General features: G+C 43.9%; 2 protein-coding genes across 2 annotated transcripts in view; both read right to left on the minus strand.

Annotated features, from left to right (window-relative positions):
• Nucleotides 1-413: 413 nt before the first annotated feature.
• Nucleotides 414-16242, minus strand: part of LOC127676343 (zinc finger protein 551-like) — a 174599-nt gene continuing 158770 nt past the window's right edge. Inside the window, exon 5 of the mRNA XM_052172280.1 lies at nucleotides 414-1292. The gene's annotated coding sequence lies outside the window, so the exon portion shown is untranslated. The remainder of the gene's footprint in view (nucleotides 1293-16242) is intronic.
• On the minus strand, nucleotides 1290-14856 carry LOC127676344 (zinc finger protein 551-like). The gene is made up of 4 exons (XM_052172281.1): nucleotides 14650-14856; nucleotides 14068-14106; nucleotides 11348-11471; nucleotides 1290-5102 (listed from the first exon to the last, which is right to left on the minus strand). Exons 1-4 carry the CDS (start codon nucleotides 14740-14742, stop codon nucleotides 3268-3270), a joined length of 2091 nt encoding a protein of 696 aa, XP_052028241.1. The 5' UTR covers nucleotides 14743-14856; the 3' UTR covers nucleotides 1290-3267.

Genomic DNA, 16242 nt, shown 5'->3' on the forward strand with positions numbered 1-16242 from the left:
GGGTGGCCTGTTTAAAATGTATGTTAAACTTATCTATGGTCAACATAGGCATTTCACTGTACATATAACAAAAACTTTAAAGAAAATTTTTTCCAGTATTCAAAAGCAATTGTTCTACATGACAAAATACCATTCGTAATGCTAAACCATGAGCAAAATCCTGTGTATCTTTGTTGTGTTACACTGTCCTATCTGGATCTGGGCTTGGCTTGGTGTCACGAGGCTTTAATTTCAGCACTTGGGAAACGGAGGCAGAGGCAGGAGAATCTCTGAGAGTTCTAGTCCAACCCAGTACACATATCACACTCCAGAATAGCCAGGACTACATAGAGAGACATGGTCTTAACATAATGAATAATAATAATAATAATATTTTCACTGAAGGAAAATAAGAAAATACATGAATAGTCATTTTTTAAAGATATATAAGCAGCAATTAAGCACATGAAAAAAAGTGTTTTATTTTGAATTCTTAAGGAAATACAATTAAACACACAGTGAAATGCCACAGTAGACTCACCAAGTGGGGCAATATCTTACATGATGAATATGCCAGAGTGGAGAGGAACAGCCACTGTTATGTTCTGCTGGTGAGAATGCAAGACGGGGCAAGCATCACAGCTGGCATTGCCTAAACTGTCCTTAAAATGTTCACCTGTAACTCCTGTATTACAATTTGGGTCATTAACACAAGGTGCTTAAAATGCATAGCTATATAAAGACTCTGACATATTCACAGCAGCTTTAGTTGTCATATGAAAAGTCTACAAAAAATTCTAAATAAATTAATAGATAAACAAGCAGTAGTTGATACATACAAAACACTATTCAGCAACAGTAACAACTTTTATATGAGCATCACTGTTGAATCTTCAAATAATTATAGAACATATATATATATGCATATATGTTTTGATGGCAATAATTTAAAATTCTAAATGATGTAAACTAATCTGTTGTTTAAGACAAAGCAGGGTCTAAAGAGATGGCTTAGCAGTTAAGACCACTAGAAACATGGACTCAGTTCCCAGTACCCACATGGTTGCCCACAGCTATCTGTAACTCCAGTGCCAGGAGATTCTTCTCCCTCTTCTGGCCTCCCCAAGCACTAGGTACATACATATTCATGCAGAGAAAATACCCATACATCTAAAAATAAAGTTTAAATTAAAAACAAAAATCACTGGTTTCCAGGAGAGGTAGAAAATATAAAGGGGCATGTTGTAAATATACAGATGAGAGGCAAATTCATTTTCATAACTGTAATGATTTCAAGACTTTACCAAATTGACCTGTTGTTTTTAGATAGAGTCATGCTATGTTGCCCCCACTGAGCCACAAACTCCTGGGCTCATGGACTCCTCATTCCTCAGCCTTTTCTAGAAATTGGAACTGTAGGCATATGCCACAGTGCCATGCTATGCCCTTGAAGTATCAATCATCCAGACGATACATAAATAATGCTGTAAAAAGTAGCACAAAACAGTATACCTAGATATCCTGCTGTTCTCAAAACTTTTCACAACCTGGTGTGGATTCTGTCATCTGTCTTCTGAGAATCTGAGAGTCACAGCTCTACTGACAGACAATCTTGGTAAGTAACAAAAGTTACTGCCCTTCAAATGACAAGTCAGAATTATACCCCACCTCACAAAATCACCTTCCTCCCCTTGTTTTTCTGACTGTACGGCTCTGCCAATGCCAGAGCCAGAGGGACAGAGGAATCCACAAAAATCATCTCAGTGTTTTCTCTGACAAAAGCTCACAGCCACAGGAAATAGCTATAAAGATCTTGTGTATTTGTCAACTCACACAAAATCACTGGAACATCTATGGGTGAAGTTTTAGCAGAAGCACGTTCCAGGGTCAGAGAGACAGCTCAGCAGGTTAAAACATTTGCCAAGAGCCTGATGACCTCGATCCAATCACAGAGCCCACATGGTAGACTAGAATCAGCTCCAAAAGCTGCCTTCTGACCGCCACACGTGAACCACAGTCCGTGTACGCCAAGCCACACATACGCACAATAAAGAAATGCAGGATTATTTTCATATCCATTAACTCAGTCCCTGTCCCAATCACTACCCTGTGCACTGCTTCACACATAGCAAATGGCTCCATTGCAAACCTTGCTGAAGAGATTACCTTCAACAACGCTAGGAATTATGTGACATCCCGGTGGAAAGTGAATCCAATTGTTCAGGCGGCGCGGGAATACCTGGGGTTGGCATAACACTCCTCTTCATGAAGACTTCTTGCCTCCCCAAAATCATAGTACCTTCAGTAAGTCAGGAACCCAAAACCCAACAGTCTTTCCTGTGAGGGCAGGAGCAGCCATGAAAATTAGACTAATACTCCACGCAGCTGCTTCCTGCAGCTCTACCATACCTTCTAAAACAAAGTGGAGATATCTATGGAATTGGTCCACCCTCCATGCTGACATCACAGGTCACCTGACAAGTCATGCCACAGAATGCACAGAACCTTCCAGATCAAAGGAGCATAAACAAACTCCCTTATAAAAGTTAGGCCAGAGTAATGTGCAGCAAGTATTTCACAAGTTGGTGAGTTCCAGCCTGGAAATAATCAGAGCAGTGTGAGAACAAAACCTGTCCTGAACAAGGTTATCTTTCCTAGAAAAGTTGAAAGTACAACTCAGACCACACTTTCTAAATAATATTACTGCCCTAAAAAGGAAAAGGGTCTTCAAGGCTAAAGCCAGAGCAGAGCAGAGAGGTCTGTACCTCTAAGCACTTAGCAGGGATAATCAGACTCATAATCTTCCAAGTGGTAAGAGAGACAGGGTTTCTATCACAGATACTGCGAATGACATAAATCAGGACATGGCCCTGGGCATCTAAAAACTGTAATGAGTCTTCTCAAAGTTTCCCACATATTTGAAATAACTTCCACTTCTGAAGCCCAGATAAATAATCTCTGAACTCAGAGAGGGCTGTGAGTCTTCTCCAGTGTTACTACACCTGTTAAACAGCACTTTTCTACTTTTGAGCCGAATCTGAAAGAAGTATTAAATACTGGTCAGGATGATGTACACCGGCCAGATCCATACCTGGGATTCCCAGAGAATGGCCACAAAGTATTAGTCAGCTGCTTGTAAAGGCAAAACTCACAAGGCTGCACACTTCCAACCTCTGTCCAATCGGGGGCAGGCATAAATCTTTATGCACTTTCCACCTGTGTACGCCTCCCCTAGACACAATAAAGAACACCCTTAGCAGCACAATTCGTACATGATAAAGAGTCTTCTTAGGTGTGAACTCGCTGGTGTCTGACAAGATTCGATCTACGGCTAAAGGATTTCTCACAGTCATGGCACTCATAAGGTCTTTCTCCGGTATGAACCCTTTGGTGCTGAATCAGGTCAGACTTATGGGTGAAAGGTTTGCCACATTCACTACATTCATAAGGCTTTTCTCCACTGTGGCTTCTCTGGTGTTGAATCAGGCTAGCACTCTGGCTAAAGGACTTCCCACATTCACTACACTCGTAAGGTTTTTCTCCAGTGTGCAGTCTCTGGTGTTGAATGAGGCTAGCACTCTGACTAAAGGCTTTCCCACATTCAACACACTCATAAGGCTTCTCTCCGGTATGAACTCTCCGGTGCTGAATGAGGCTAGAACATTGTCTGAATGACTTCCCACATTCTTCACACTCATAAGGTCGCATGCCACTGTGGATTCTCTGGTGCTGGAAGAGGTCAGATTTTCGGGTGAAGGATGCGTCACATTCCCCACATTTGTGAGGCCTTTCTCCAGTGTGAACTCTTTGGTGCTGGATGAGGATGAATTTGCGACTGAAGGATTTCTCACATTCACTGCACTTATAAGGCCTGTCACCCGTGTGCACTCTCCGGTGTCGAATGAGGTTGGGGAACTGCCTGAAGTATTTTCCACAATCACTACATTCATACGGCTTTTCTCCACTGTGAATTCGCTCGTGTTGAGTGAGTTCAGTTTTGCAGCTAAAGGCTTTCCCACAATCACCACATTGGTGAGGCATTTCTTCAGTGTGGACTCGCCTGTGTCTGATGAGATTAAAGATCTGTCTAAAGGATTTCCCACATTCATAGCACTCGTACGGCCTTTCTCCAGTATGAATTCTGTGATGTCTAAAGAGGCTAGAGTTTTGTCTGAAGGATTTTCCACATTGTTCGCATTGATAAGGCCTTTCTCCAGTGTGGATTCTCTGGTGTTCGGTGAGATTGGATTTGTACGTGAAGGATTTTCTACATTCCACACACTCATAATGTACTCTACCAGTGTGATGTCTCTGATGGTAAATGAGTTCAGATTTATAGATAAAGGCTTTTCCACATTCCGTACATTTATAGGGCCTTTCTTGAGGATGAATTCTGTCTCGTGTATTGAGACGGCACTTTTTGCTGAAGGACTTCTCATGTTGACAGTGCTCATGGGTCCTCTGTCCGGAGTGACTGTCCTGGTGCTGAGCACGTCTGTAATTGCAGGAGAAGGCTTTCTCATACTTGCTATTCTCAGCCGGCCTTTTCTCAGAGGAGGTACTGGGACACTGAGCAGGGGCATGTTTGCAGCTTGAACCTTTTTGGCATTCCCCATCCTTACAATGCCTCTCTCCATTCAAAAGCACTTCCCCATACTCACCACTGCTGTAAAGCTGTTCGCTTCTACAAGTGGCCTGCTGCTGAAGACAGGCTGTGGAGGGCTGTTCACTACTGCAAGCAGCCTGCTGTTGACCACAGCCTGTGGAGGACACGGCCTCCTCCCCATCCTTCCCACAGATGAATGGCCTGGTCAACACATGGGATCTGCAGCTTGGCACAGAGGAAGTCCTGTGAGGATCCCCTTCATAGGACTTTACTCCACTGTCACTCCTCCAGCGACAGTTATTCTCTTCATTAAAACTGGAACCTGTTCTGCTCAAGCACAATGTCTGCACGGGGTATGTGCTCAGGAACTCAGTCTGAGGTAAAACGTCTTCTAAAGCTGAAGCACGTATCTCAAGATGACTCTCCTCAGGAGATGGCCTTGTCTCACACACCACCCCTTCTGCAGGCACTTTATGCACACAATTTACGTCTTCACCCCCCTTTCCAGTACAGGAACCTGAAATCAGAAAAATACATGTTGACATGCTAATGAAATAATCCTAGAGAGGGAAACGCACATCACAAAGGTAAGCTAGACACAAAAAGCAACAACATACCATTCTAAATACTTGGGGATCTGCCACAATGGGGCCGATAAGTCTGAAATTAGCCTGTGCTACATAGACAAGGGATTATCACAGAAAAAATAATGGAGAAGAGGCAATGAAAGCACTGGAATGTTCTAAGAACAAATGAGTTGCAGACATACTAAGGGAGCTGTTTTCAAATACAGAATGGGTTTATTACACCAGACAAAACACATGGGAATAAGGTGCAGGAAAACACCAGCAGGCTCTCCAAGCAATTCCTCAGCCAACAGCCTTCACCAGGATGCGTCTATTGGGGATGTGTCTGCACTGAGCTGAAGTCCCCAGATGAAGATAGTGATCAAGGATTTTTTATCAGATATATTCTTTATTACATTTCAGATGTTGTCTCCTTTCCTGGTCCCCCCCCCCCCCGAAAATCCCATAACCCATCTCCCCTCCCACTGTTCCCCAATCAACCACCCTCCTGCTTCCCTGTCCTGATAGTCCCCTACACTGTGGCATCAAGTCTCCCCAGGACCAAGGGCCTCTCCTCCCTTTGATGTCCAACAAGGCCATCCTCTGCTGCCTATGTATCTGGATCCATGGGTCTCTCCATGCGAACTCTTTGGTTGATGGTTTTTGTCCCTGGAATCTCTGGGAGTACTGGGTGGCTCATACTGTTGTTCCTCGTACAACACTGCAAACCCCTTCAGCTACTTGGGTCCTTTCTCTAGCTCCTCCATTGGGGACCCTGTGCTCACTTCAATGGCAGACTGAGAGTGTCCCCCTCTGTATTTGTCATGCACTAGCAGAGCCTCCCAGGTAACAGCTATATCCGGCTCCAGTTAGCAAGTACTTGTGGGCATCAATAACAGTGTCTGGGTTTGGTAACTGTATATGGGATGGATCACTAGGTAGGGCAGTCTCTGCATGGTCTTTCCCTCAGACTCTGCTCCACCCTTTGTCTCTGTATCTCCTTCTGTGGATATTTTGTTCCCCCTTCTAAGAAGAACCAGAGTATCCATACTTTGATCTTCCTTATTCTTGAGCTTCATTTGATCAGTGAATTGTGTCTTGGGAATTCCAAGCTTCTGGGATAATATACACTTATCAGTGAGTGCATACCATGTGTGTTCTTTTGTGATTGGGTTACCTCACGCAGGATATTTTCAGTTCCATCCATTTGCCTAAGAATTTCATAAATTCACTGTTATTAATAGCTGAGTAGATCTCCATTGTATAAATGTACCACATTTTCTGTATCCATTCCTCCGTCGAGGGATATCTGGGTTCTTTCCAGCTTCTGGCTATTGTAAATAGGTCTGCTATGATCATAGCAGAGTATGTGTCCTTATTACATGCTGAAGGATTTTCTGGGTATTTGCCCAGATATGGTATAGCAGGGTCCTCTGGTAGTATTATGCCCAATTTCCTGAGGAACCGCCAAACTGATTTCCAGAGTGGTTGTACCATCTTGCAATCCCACCAGCAGTGGAGGAGTGTTCCTCTTTCTCCACATCCTTGTCAACACCTGCTTTCTCCTGAGTTTTTGATCTTAGCCATTCTGACTGAGGTGAGGTGAAATCTCATGGTTGTTTTGATTTGCATTTCCCTGATGACTAAGGATGCTGAACATTTCTTTAGGTGCTTCTCAGCCATTCCATATTCCTCAGTTGAAAATTCTCTGTTTAGCTCTGTATACCATTTTTTAATAGTGTTATTTGTTTCTCTGGAGTTTAACCTCTTTAGTTCTTTGTATATATTGGATATTAGCCCTCTGTTGGATATGGGGTTGGTAAAAATCTTTTCCCAATTTGATGGTTACTGTTTTGTCCTTTTAACAGTGTCCTTTGCCTTACAGAAACTTTGTAATTTTATGAAGTCCCATTTGTCAATTCTTGATCTTAGAGCATAAGCTATTGGTGTTCTGTTCAGGAAATGTTCCCCTGTGCCCATGTCCTCAAGGGTCTTCCCCAGTTTCTTTTCTTTTAGTTTCAGTGAGTCTGGTATAATCTGCAGGTCCTTGATCCACTTGCAGTTGAGCGTTGTACAAGGAGATAAGAATGGATCGATTTGGCCTTTTGTTGCCATTTGCCCCAGAGAGCCAGGCACTCCACAGCCTTCTGTGCACAGCCCACAGGGAGAGAGTGATCTCCCAGCAGTGCCTCCATTTCTGAGCATGGAGGTTAAGTGCTCCACTTTCTCTCCAATATCTCTCTGGAGGGGAACAGCTAAGAGAACACAGGACATACGATTAGTGGGGCAGCTGGACAGGAGTCTTTGGTCACCATTTGCATGTCAGGCACCCCACAGCCTTCTGTGCGCAGACCCTGCCAGAGATAGTTGGTCTCCCAGGAGTAGGGACACAGCCTTACAGGCCCACAGGAGGGACAAGCACCAGCCTGTCAGGTGAGACCAACTAACAGGAGAAATAACCAGAGGGTGAAAAGCAAGCACAAGAACCCTACCAACAGAAACCCAGGCCACAAGGCAACATCAGAACCCAGTTCTCTCAACACAGCAAGTCCCGGATACCCCAACACACAAGAAAAGCAAGAGTTGAATTTAAAATCTCATCTCATGATGCTGATAGATGACTTCAAGAAGGACATAAACAACTCCCTTAAAGAAATACAGGAGAACATGGGTCAACAAGTAGAAGCCCTTAAAGAGGAAACACAAAAATCCCTTAAAGAATTTCAGGAAAACACAAACAAGTGAAGGAACTGAACAAAAGGATCCAGGGGCTAAAAATGGAAGTAGCAACAATAAAGAAATCACAAAGGGATAGAAAACCTTGGAAAGAAATCAGGAGTCAGAGACACAAGCATCAACAACAGAATACAAGAGATAGAAGAAAGAGTCTCGGATGCTGAAGATTCCATAGAAAACATTGACTCGACATTCAAAGAAAATGCAAAAAGCTTGTAACCCAAAGCATCTAGGAAATACAGGACACAATGAGAAAGTCAAACCTAAGGATTAAAGGCATAGATGAGAGTGAAGATTTACAACTTAAAGGGCTAGTAAATATCTTCAACAACATTGTAGAAGAAAACTTCCCTAATCTAAAGAGAGAGATGCCCATGGATATACAAGAAGCCTACAGAACTCCAAAAAGACTGGACCAGAACAGAAAGTCCTTCAATCACATAATAATCAAAACACCAAATGCACTAAACAAAGAAAGAATATTAAAAGCAGTAAGGGAAAAAGGGCAAGTAACTTATAAAGGCAGACATATCAGAATTACACCAGACTTCTCACCAGAGACCATGAAAGCTAGAAGATACTGTACAGATCTCATACAGACCCAAAGAGAACACAAATGTGAACCCAGACTATGATACCCAGCAAAACTCTCAATCACTATAGAGAAACCAAGATATTCCATGATAAAATCAGATTTGCACAATATCTTTCTACAAATCCAGCCCCACAAAGGATAATAGATGGAAATGCCAACATAAGAAGGGAAACTACACCCTAGAAAAAGCAAGAAAGTAATCTTCTTTCTACAAACCCAAAAGAAGAAAACCACACAAACATAAAAATAACATACAGGAAGCAACAATCACTATTCCTTAATATCTCTTAACATCAATGGACTCAATTTCCCCAATAAAAAGACATGGACTAATAGACTAGATACATAAACAGGACCCAGCATTTTTCTGCATACAGGAAATGCACCTCAGTGTCAAAGACAAATACTACCTCATTGTAAAAGACTGGAAAACAATTTTTCAAGCAAATGGTCCCAGGAAACAAGCTGGCATAGGCATTCTAATATTGGATAAACTTGACTTTCAGCCAAAAGTCATCAAAAAAGATACTGAAGGACACTTCATACTCATCAAAGAAAAAATCTCCCAAGAAGAACTCTCAATTCTGAACATCTATGATCTAATTGCAAGGGCACCCACATTTGTAAAAGAAACTTTACTAAAGCTCAAAGCATACATTGCACCTCACACAATAATTGTGGGTGACTTCAACACCCCACTCTCATCAATGGACAGATCAGAGAAACACAACTAAACAGAGACACAGTGGAACTAACAGAAGTCATGGACCAAATGGATTTAATAGACATTTATAGAACATTTTACCCATATTTTTTAATTAAGATAATTTCAAGAGTGATAAAAGTTAAAAAGAGCTGTGCCAGTGTAGGCCTGCTGCCACTTTTTCACACGTTTATTGGCTACAATGGTAGAAGCAAAATAAAACTGTCCAAGATCTACTATCTGTAAAGTTATTTGTCTTTTGCCAGTTAATCTGAATCCACTTGAGAACAGAGGCTTAAGTCCTCCTGTGGTAAGCTTAGAGCAATGTCTTAGCCAATAAATGTTTTACAATTATCAGGATGCAAAGCAAAACACAACCTTCTGAATCCATAATAATTTTGTATGGAGTAGGCAGGCCAGATTTTAATGCCTTCATAAGTTCTACATAGCCTTATTAACCTTTCATAGATCTTAAGTTTGAACTGTATTTTGAACCACACCTGGATAGATCTGTCAATAACATTGATAATAACAAGTTGATGCTCTTTATACCATTCAAATTATTGGAGAGCTGGTCATGAGTTTAGAAGTAAGTCATCTCAAATGCCAGGATAAGTATCAATAGATGTGTTACTTCTAAAATTTACAATGAATAGTCACTATAATCAGGGAAAAGCTCAAAGACACTTGCAGGGTGTTTGGCAACAAATCGACTCCCTGGCATCAAAACCTATACAAGTATATTATCATCCTACTCGACTTAGCAGACCGTGGTCTTGATGAGCCCACTGTAAGTGGACATCCTACTGGAGCTACATAGAACTCAGATCTATGTATGTCTGCTTACAAGCGGGCAAGGGCACCAGTGGGAGGTGCCCGGCAAAGCACTGCAAGGGGAGGACCATGTTTTCTGCTTCTGAGACCCCTGTGAAGCAAACCTGGTTGCATAGAGGTTGGTGTCTAAAGGCATTTCTTAGAATAACAACCACTGTCCTCCACAAAAGACACCATAAAGGATTTAGGAGGGCCAGGTCAATGCTTCCTCTCCCTTGTTACCACTATCCACCAGGTTGTTACCTTCTCATCTTAAAACTAATAATTAGGGAGGAATTGTGCCCTCCCCCCAGCCTTCCAGTGGGAATTTCAGACCTCGGTGCTCGCCACTACTTCCCACCTAGGGTGGAGGTCTAGCCCATTGTTCTTCAAGAACCTGCAGTTTCCTGAGACACTAGCCACCTGTTGAGCAACCAAACCGGTTCTGCAGTTCCAGTCTTTGGGGGAAGGGTTTCCCCGCCTTTATATTTGGAGCCCCCCCCCCCATTAAAACATTGAGCCTTGATCAGAAAACTTGTCTTGGCTCCTTATTTGTTTCACAAACCCATTGTATTTCATCTCCAGCTTTCCTTCCAGGTGACCCGTTTGATGTAACTGTGGGCAGTTACAAAAACTAAGAACACAACAGAGCATCAAGGTAGCCAAGAACCAAAACTTGCAGGTGCAATTACAAGATGCCAAAGTTTTAAATGTGGAGTAAAGGTAGAAGTGAGATATGGGTTGTACCCTTACTAAAACACTGAGGGCACTCTGCTGTCTTCTGATACCAGGTGAACATGCCCTTCCCTAGGTGCCCACTGCAAGGCCTGGTCTCCTTTAAGACAACGTGACTTATCAACTCTACGAAACAATCAAGACCTTTCCTGCATCTCCAAACACATGGAGAAATGCAAATATTCAGAGAGAGAGAGAGAGAGAGAGAGAGAGAGAGAGAGAGAGAGAGAGAGAAAGAGAGAGAGAGAGAGAATGCATATGACAACACTGGCAATTCTTCACAAAAGCAGCCATAAAGAAATGACAACTAAGCCTGGTGCATGCCTTTAATTCTAGCATTGGGGAGGCAGAGGAAGGCAGATCTTGGTAAATTCAAGACCAGCCTGGTCTACATTGTGAGTTCCAAAACATCAGGGGATATAGAGAGAGACACTGTCTCCAATAAGAAAAAAAGAAGAAAGAAATGACAACTACAGAAAATAGGCAGAAACCAAGGCATAGGATGCTGAAGTGAAAGTTTGAGATTTGTTATGACTCCTAAGATAGCAATCACTCTTGGGTAAAAATAAAGGTAGACGCCACTCTGGACACTGGGAGCCATGCGAGGACCTTACCCAGAGATGCCACAAGTGCCAAGTTTTCCAGCATCACACTGCAGTACAGGAGCCTCTGGGCCTTATCAAGGAGCACCCACTCTTCCTGGGAGAAGTGAATGGCCACATCCTCAAAGGAAACATCCTATCACAATGGAAACAATTCAGCGTATAATCAGCTTCTCTTTCAGCCCTCTAATTCGAAGCACTCCAATTCTGTTGCCCCAGTACACATCTCTTGCTCTCTATATTCTCCGTCCCATATCATAGGAGACACTCACCCACTGAGGCCCATTCTCTGCCCATCGATATTGTACCCTTCCATGGAAACACAGGAAGATAAACAGAAAGATAAAATATAACCTCAAGGCCTAGGATGAAGGCTACTACCCCCTTCTTATCAATGCTGTGACTTATCACAGATACTGGTTAGGAAGAAAAATGGCTAGAGAGAAGATAGGCTAACTTAAATTTTGTCTTGTCAGACAATAACCCTGAAGACGCTAAAAATCTTCCAGACCCAAGGAATATGGGCTCACCTCTTTATCCTATGATTCCTAACTTACTGCTCCTGGGGCAATTAGTTCACCCTACCTCTGCACATTTGTGCATCCAAGAGGTCAATGTTGGGTGTCATATTCAATTATTTGCTACCTTATTTGGTAAGATATGCCTTCTCAATAAAACTGGACCTCACCAGATTAGCCAGACTGGCTAGCCAGTGACCTCCAGGGATCTTCCTGTCTCTGCTCCCGACCCTCAACCCCAGTGCTGAGGTTACAGACAGGGTCCACAGGGCCCAGGTGCTGGAAATCTGAACTCAGGCCCTCATCCAAGAAAAGCAAGCACTTCTGCCCACTGCACCATCTCCCTAGTCCCACACACAGCACTCTGAATTGTACTTTTCTTGTATGATTACATTCCCACAGCCACACCCTCAGGATTACATGGCCTTGAATGACAGGGAAAAAAGTTTATGATCCATTTCCTTCCAAAGACTCCAATGTCATGCCCATCTCCCATCTAATCCTATCTGCCCATGAGGAAATACAGGCCTGAGTACCACTTACCCTGGGCTCTCACTTTCGCTCACTACTCGTGTGCAGCACCAATACATAGAAGGATGATAGGCAGCATCTAATTCTGGCCCTGACACAAAGAGCTGCTGCAGAACTGCCCAGTAGTCCTGCCCACCCTTCATCCCATATATAACCAAACAAGGATGTGCAACTTTCATTACTATGTCAAGACCTTGAGATCATCAATTTGCACTTCCACCTCGAAAACTTAGACCTTTTTGTTCCACACACTTCTCTATATTTGTTCTCATATAACCATAGCTACACACTGAAAGCATCCCCCTGGCCTACCCATTGGTTACTCAACACATAGGATCCAGAGAGTTCTTAGGGAATTCCCCAACCTCTCACAGACCCCACTGCAAAGCAGCCCCAACCCTGTGATGATGCTATCCTAGCTGATGCAATTCTTTGGGTCAACCTCACCCACTGTGGTGTTTTGAATAGGTTTGCCCCCCATAGACTCATGTGTTTGAATACTTGACCCTGAGGGAGTAGCACTGTTAGGAGGTGTGGCCTTGTTAGAGGAAGTGTGTCACCATGGGGGCGGGCTTTGAGGTCTCCAATGCTCAAGCTATGTCCAACATACAGTCTCCTTTTGCTCCCTGCAGATGGCGATGTAAACCTGTCAGCTCTTCCAGCATGATGCCTGCATGCACACTGCCATGCTTCCCACCAGGACACTGATGAACTAATGTTGAGGTTTGGTCATTTACTATGTATCGTGATGCTAAACACTGACGCCCACGGCCTGGCTGCCCACAGGGAACCCACACAGACATACAACATGACCTTGCTCCTTGACTAAATAAAGATACTGACAGCCAATGGCTGGGCAGAAGAGACAAAGGCCAGGTTTGGGGTTCTCAGGCTTGAGGTCTGAGCAAAAACACACAGAGAGAGAAGATGGTGAAGAGAAGAGGAAGCCACCATGGGGTAGGTGAATCCCGAAAACACAGCCACGAGGGCTGGCAAACCGAAGTTAAGAGCTGCCCAGGTGGAAGGTGGCAAATTATACCTTGGGGTTATTGATGGAGAAACAGATTCTAATAGCACAGAGGATAGATATCTGCCCAGCTCTAGTGCTGATTAGACCTTATTATAACAATAAAAGTTGTCTGTCTTTTATCCAGGAACCAAATTATCAAAGGCGGTGCAAAGCCCCTGATTGAGATTAAATATTTCTACAACAGACTAAACCTCTGAAACTATAAGCCAACTCCAATTAAATGTTTCCTTTCTCAGAGTTGCCAGAGTCATGGGGTCTCTTCACTGCAATAAAACCCTAACTAAGACACCCACCAACAATCACCAGTGGAAGCCAGGTAATGCCTATAATTTGGGGTCTGACGCCTTCAACTCACTGGTCTTTATTCCAAGGAGAAGGAAGATCATTCTGCACATGCCTAAGTAACTCAGTCTCCCCTTCAGGCATAGGCACATACTGGCACACACTTCTTTGAGAGACGCAACCTTCTACACTTCTGTTCACGCTTGCCAACAATTTCATACAACACACAGCCTATACATCTCTGGGTTAGGTACCTAACCTGTTCAAGCCTGCGATGCCCAGGGCTCCTAGGGTGCACTGAGATACAGACCAAGAACCACTAACCCCAAAATTGTATGGGTGGCACGAGGGTGAAGGCAGGATCTACTTACCAGGCCAAGCTCTGTAACTGGTTCTGAAGTCAGGGAACCCTGGAAAAGGAGGAGGCTGTTAGAATCTAGCAGCCGCAGGCGTCTTCACAGGCTCCAGTCACACAGTGACCCTGATCACCTTGGGGTTTGAAGGTCTGGGATGACTACAACTCTGTCTATGCAGCGGTCCACAATTCTGAACCTCACCGGAGAGCTGCCAGACCTGTGGCACTACTCTCTCCTGCCCCTCATGTCTCCTCCTCCTGTTTGTCCTTCCTCTGAGTAACTTCAGGAAAATTTAGAATACTATTTCCGAACAGGATCTCTGTTCACAATTCTCAAGTGGCTCTCGGTGTCCGAAGAATTAAACTCAAATTCCTCAGATGCAAAGCGACCTCACAACTGCTTCTACAAACACTTGGATACCAGGACTCCATATCTTCCCTGCCTAGCCGCCCTTCCAGGCGTCATCTCTGCAACACTCACAAACCCCAGCACACAGGTGCCTCCTGCCAGGGGCACCAACTAGGAGCTTCGGGATCATGGTGGGGCCTCTCCCGGGGCTCTAGCGCTCGGGTGAGAGCCGCAGGATGCAGCACTTACCTGGGCCAGGTTCCTGTGAGTGGTCACAGCCATTGGATTCTGCAGAGGATGCAAGGTCACCAAGGTCTCTTCCCTAGGCCTGGCTTGGAGCATGTGGGCGGAGTCGCTGGGCCTCCGCAGGGCCTCTGTACTGTGGAGCAGCTCTAAGCGCTCTGCCACCCTAACGACCCACCTCGCCGGAGCTTCCAGTTAGGTCAACAAACCCCAGAAACGGCTAAACGACCTCCAAGAAGACCACGCTGGAAGTTCAGCTCCAGACACACGAACCGCACGCGCGCGACCGTGCACACACACACACACACACAAACCAAAAAATAGAAATAAAAATAAATGCCGAATTTCCATTGGCTCAACTCCCCCATCGTCTCGCGTATTGCATCCTGGGAAATGTAGTTTCCATCGCTCCCCAGGCAAGTACCCTGCCTCCAAACCTGACCCCTGTGAACTTAGTTTAAAAGAAAACAGGCATGCTGATGTGAGTTTCTGACTACAGCTTTCTGGCGAGAGAAAGATACTCAAATAAAGCTATTCCAGTGTTTCTGGGATCTGTTAACCTCTGTGATAACCTCTGTGATGGTATCTTATTTCAGATACCATGAAGTTCGTTGTACATCAAGAGGCTACAAAGAAAACAATTCAAATAAACGTATTCCATATAGCAGTTTAGGAGCCATATGTGTGCCTGTATATCTGTATCTGTATATTTATATATGCATTATATGCATTCAGGGACTCCATGATGCAGTTCTCATGAGACTTTATGGTGTTTCAGGTATTTTTGGTTCACCTATGTGCCTTTAACAACCCCTTACCCATTGTGTGTGTGTGTGTGTGTGTGTGTGTGTGTGTGTGTACATCACGCACGCATACCCATACCAGTGCCTGTACCCTGTACCTGTACTCGTACACATACATACATGCGTGTGACAACTGTTGTCTAGGCTATAATAAACATTTTTATTGCTGCTCAAATGCTTTCAGTCAAAAGCATTGGTAACAAAATTTGTAACTCTCTGTATGTTCAGTTAACGACAAGACAAAAACAGTGTTGCTTGGGTACATTATATGGAAGATGAGAATGTTTAGCCTGTCCTAGAGAGGCAGCTACAGGGACATCCTTGCCTTTTGCTCCCACAGACCACCGCTCTCCTGCCTATCTTCTAGTGAGTGTGCCCAACGCATAGATCCAATTTTATACTTTCCACGTAATATTTCTTGTTCAACATCCAAAGAAGCAGTTGCCTTAAAAATTTATATACTCACTATGTCTTCCGTTTGCCCCAAACACAAAAATGTCAAGATACTGCTGAAAGAAAATTTTACAAAATTAAAAAATAGATATGCCTTGCTCCTAGATATGGTGGAGGAGGTTTGTCGTAGAGATGAGGAGAGCAAAGCCAGACAGAGTCCAGAGTGAGCAAGGCCATGCTAAGAGAGAGGAGAGATGGGGAGAGATAGGGAGAGATAGGGAGAGATGGGGAGAGATGGGGAGAGACGGGGAGAGATGGGGAGAGATGGGGAGAGATAGGGAGAGATAGGGAGAGATAGGGAGAGATGGGGAGAGATAGGGAGAGATAGGGAGAGATAGGGAGA

This window comes from Apodemus sylvaticus, chromosome 1, assembly GCF_947179515.1.
Source record: "Apodemus sylvaticus chromosome 1, mApoSyl1.1, whole genome shotgun sequence".
NCBI lineage: Eukaryota > Metazoa > Chordata > Mammalia > Rodentia > Muridae > Apodemus > Apodemus sylvaticus.

Bases quoted from the DNA above. Each gene is read 5' to 3' on its own strand.
- LOC127676344 (XM_052172281.1), bottom strand. From the start codon at position 14,742: ATGCTCCAAGCCAGGCCTAGGGAAGAGACCTTGGTGACCTTGCATCCT. The intron at 14,107-14,649 runs GTAAGTGCTGCA...CTCCTTTTCCAG, and splicing joins CTCACAGGAACCTGGCCCAG to GGTTCCCTGACTTCAGAACC. The intron at 5,103-11,347 runs GTAAGGTCCTCG...TTCTGATTTCAG, and splicing joins GGCACTTGTGGCATCTCTGG to GTTCCTGTACTGGAAAGGGG.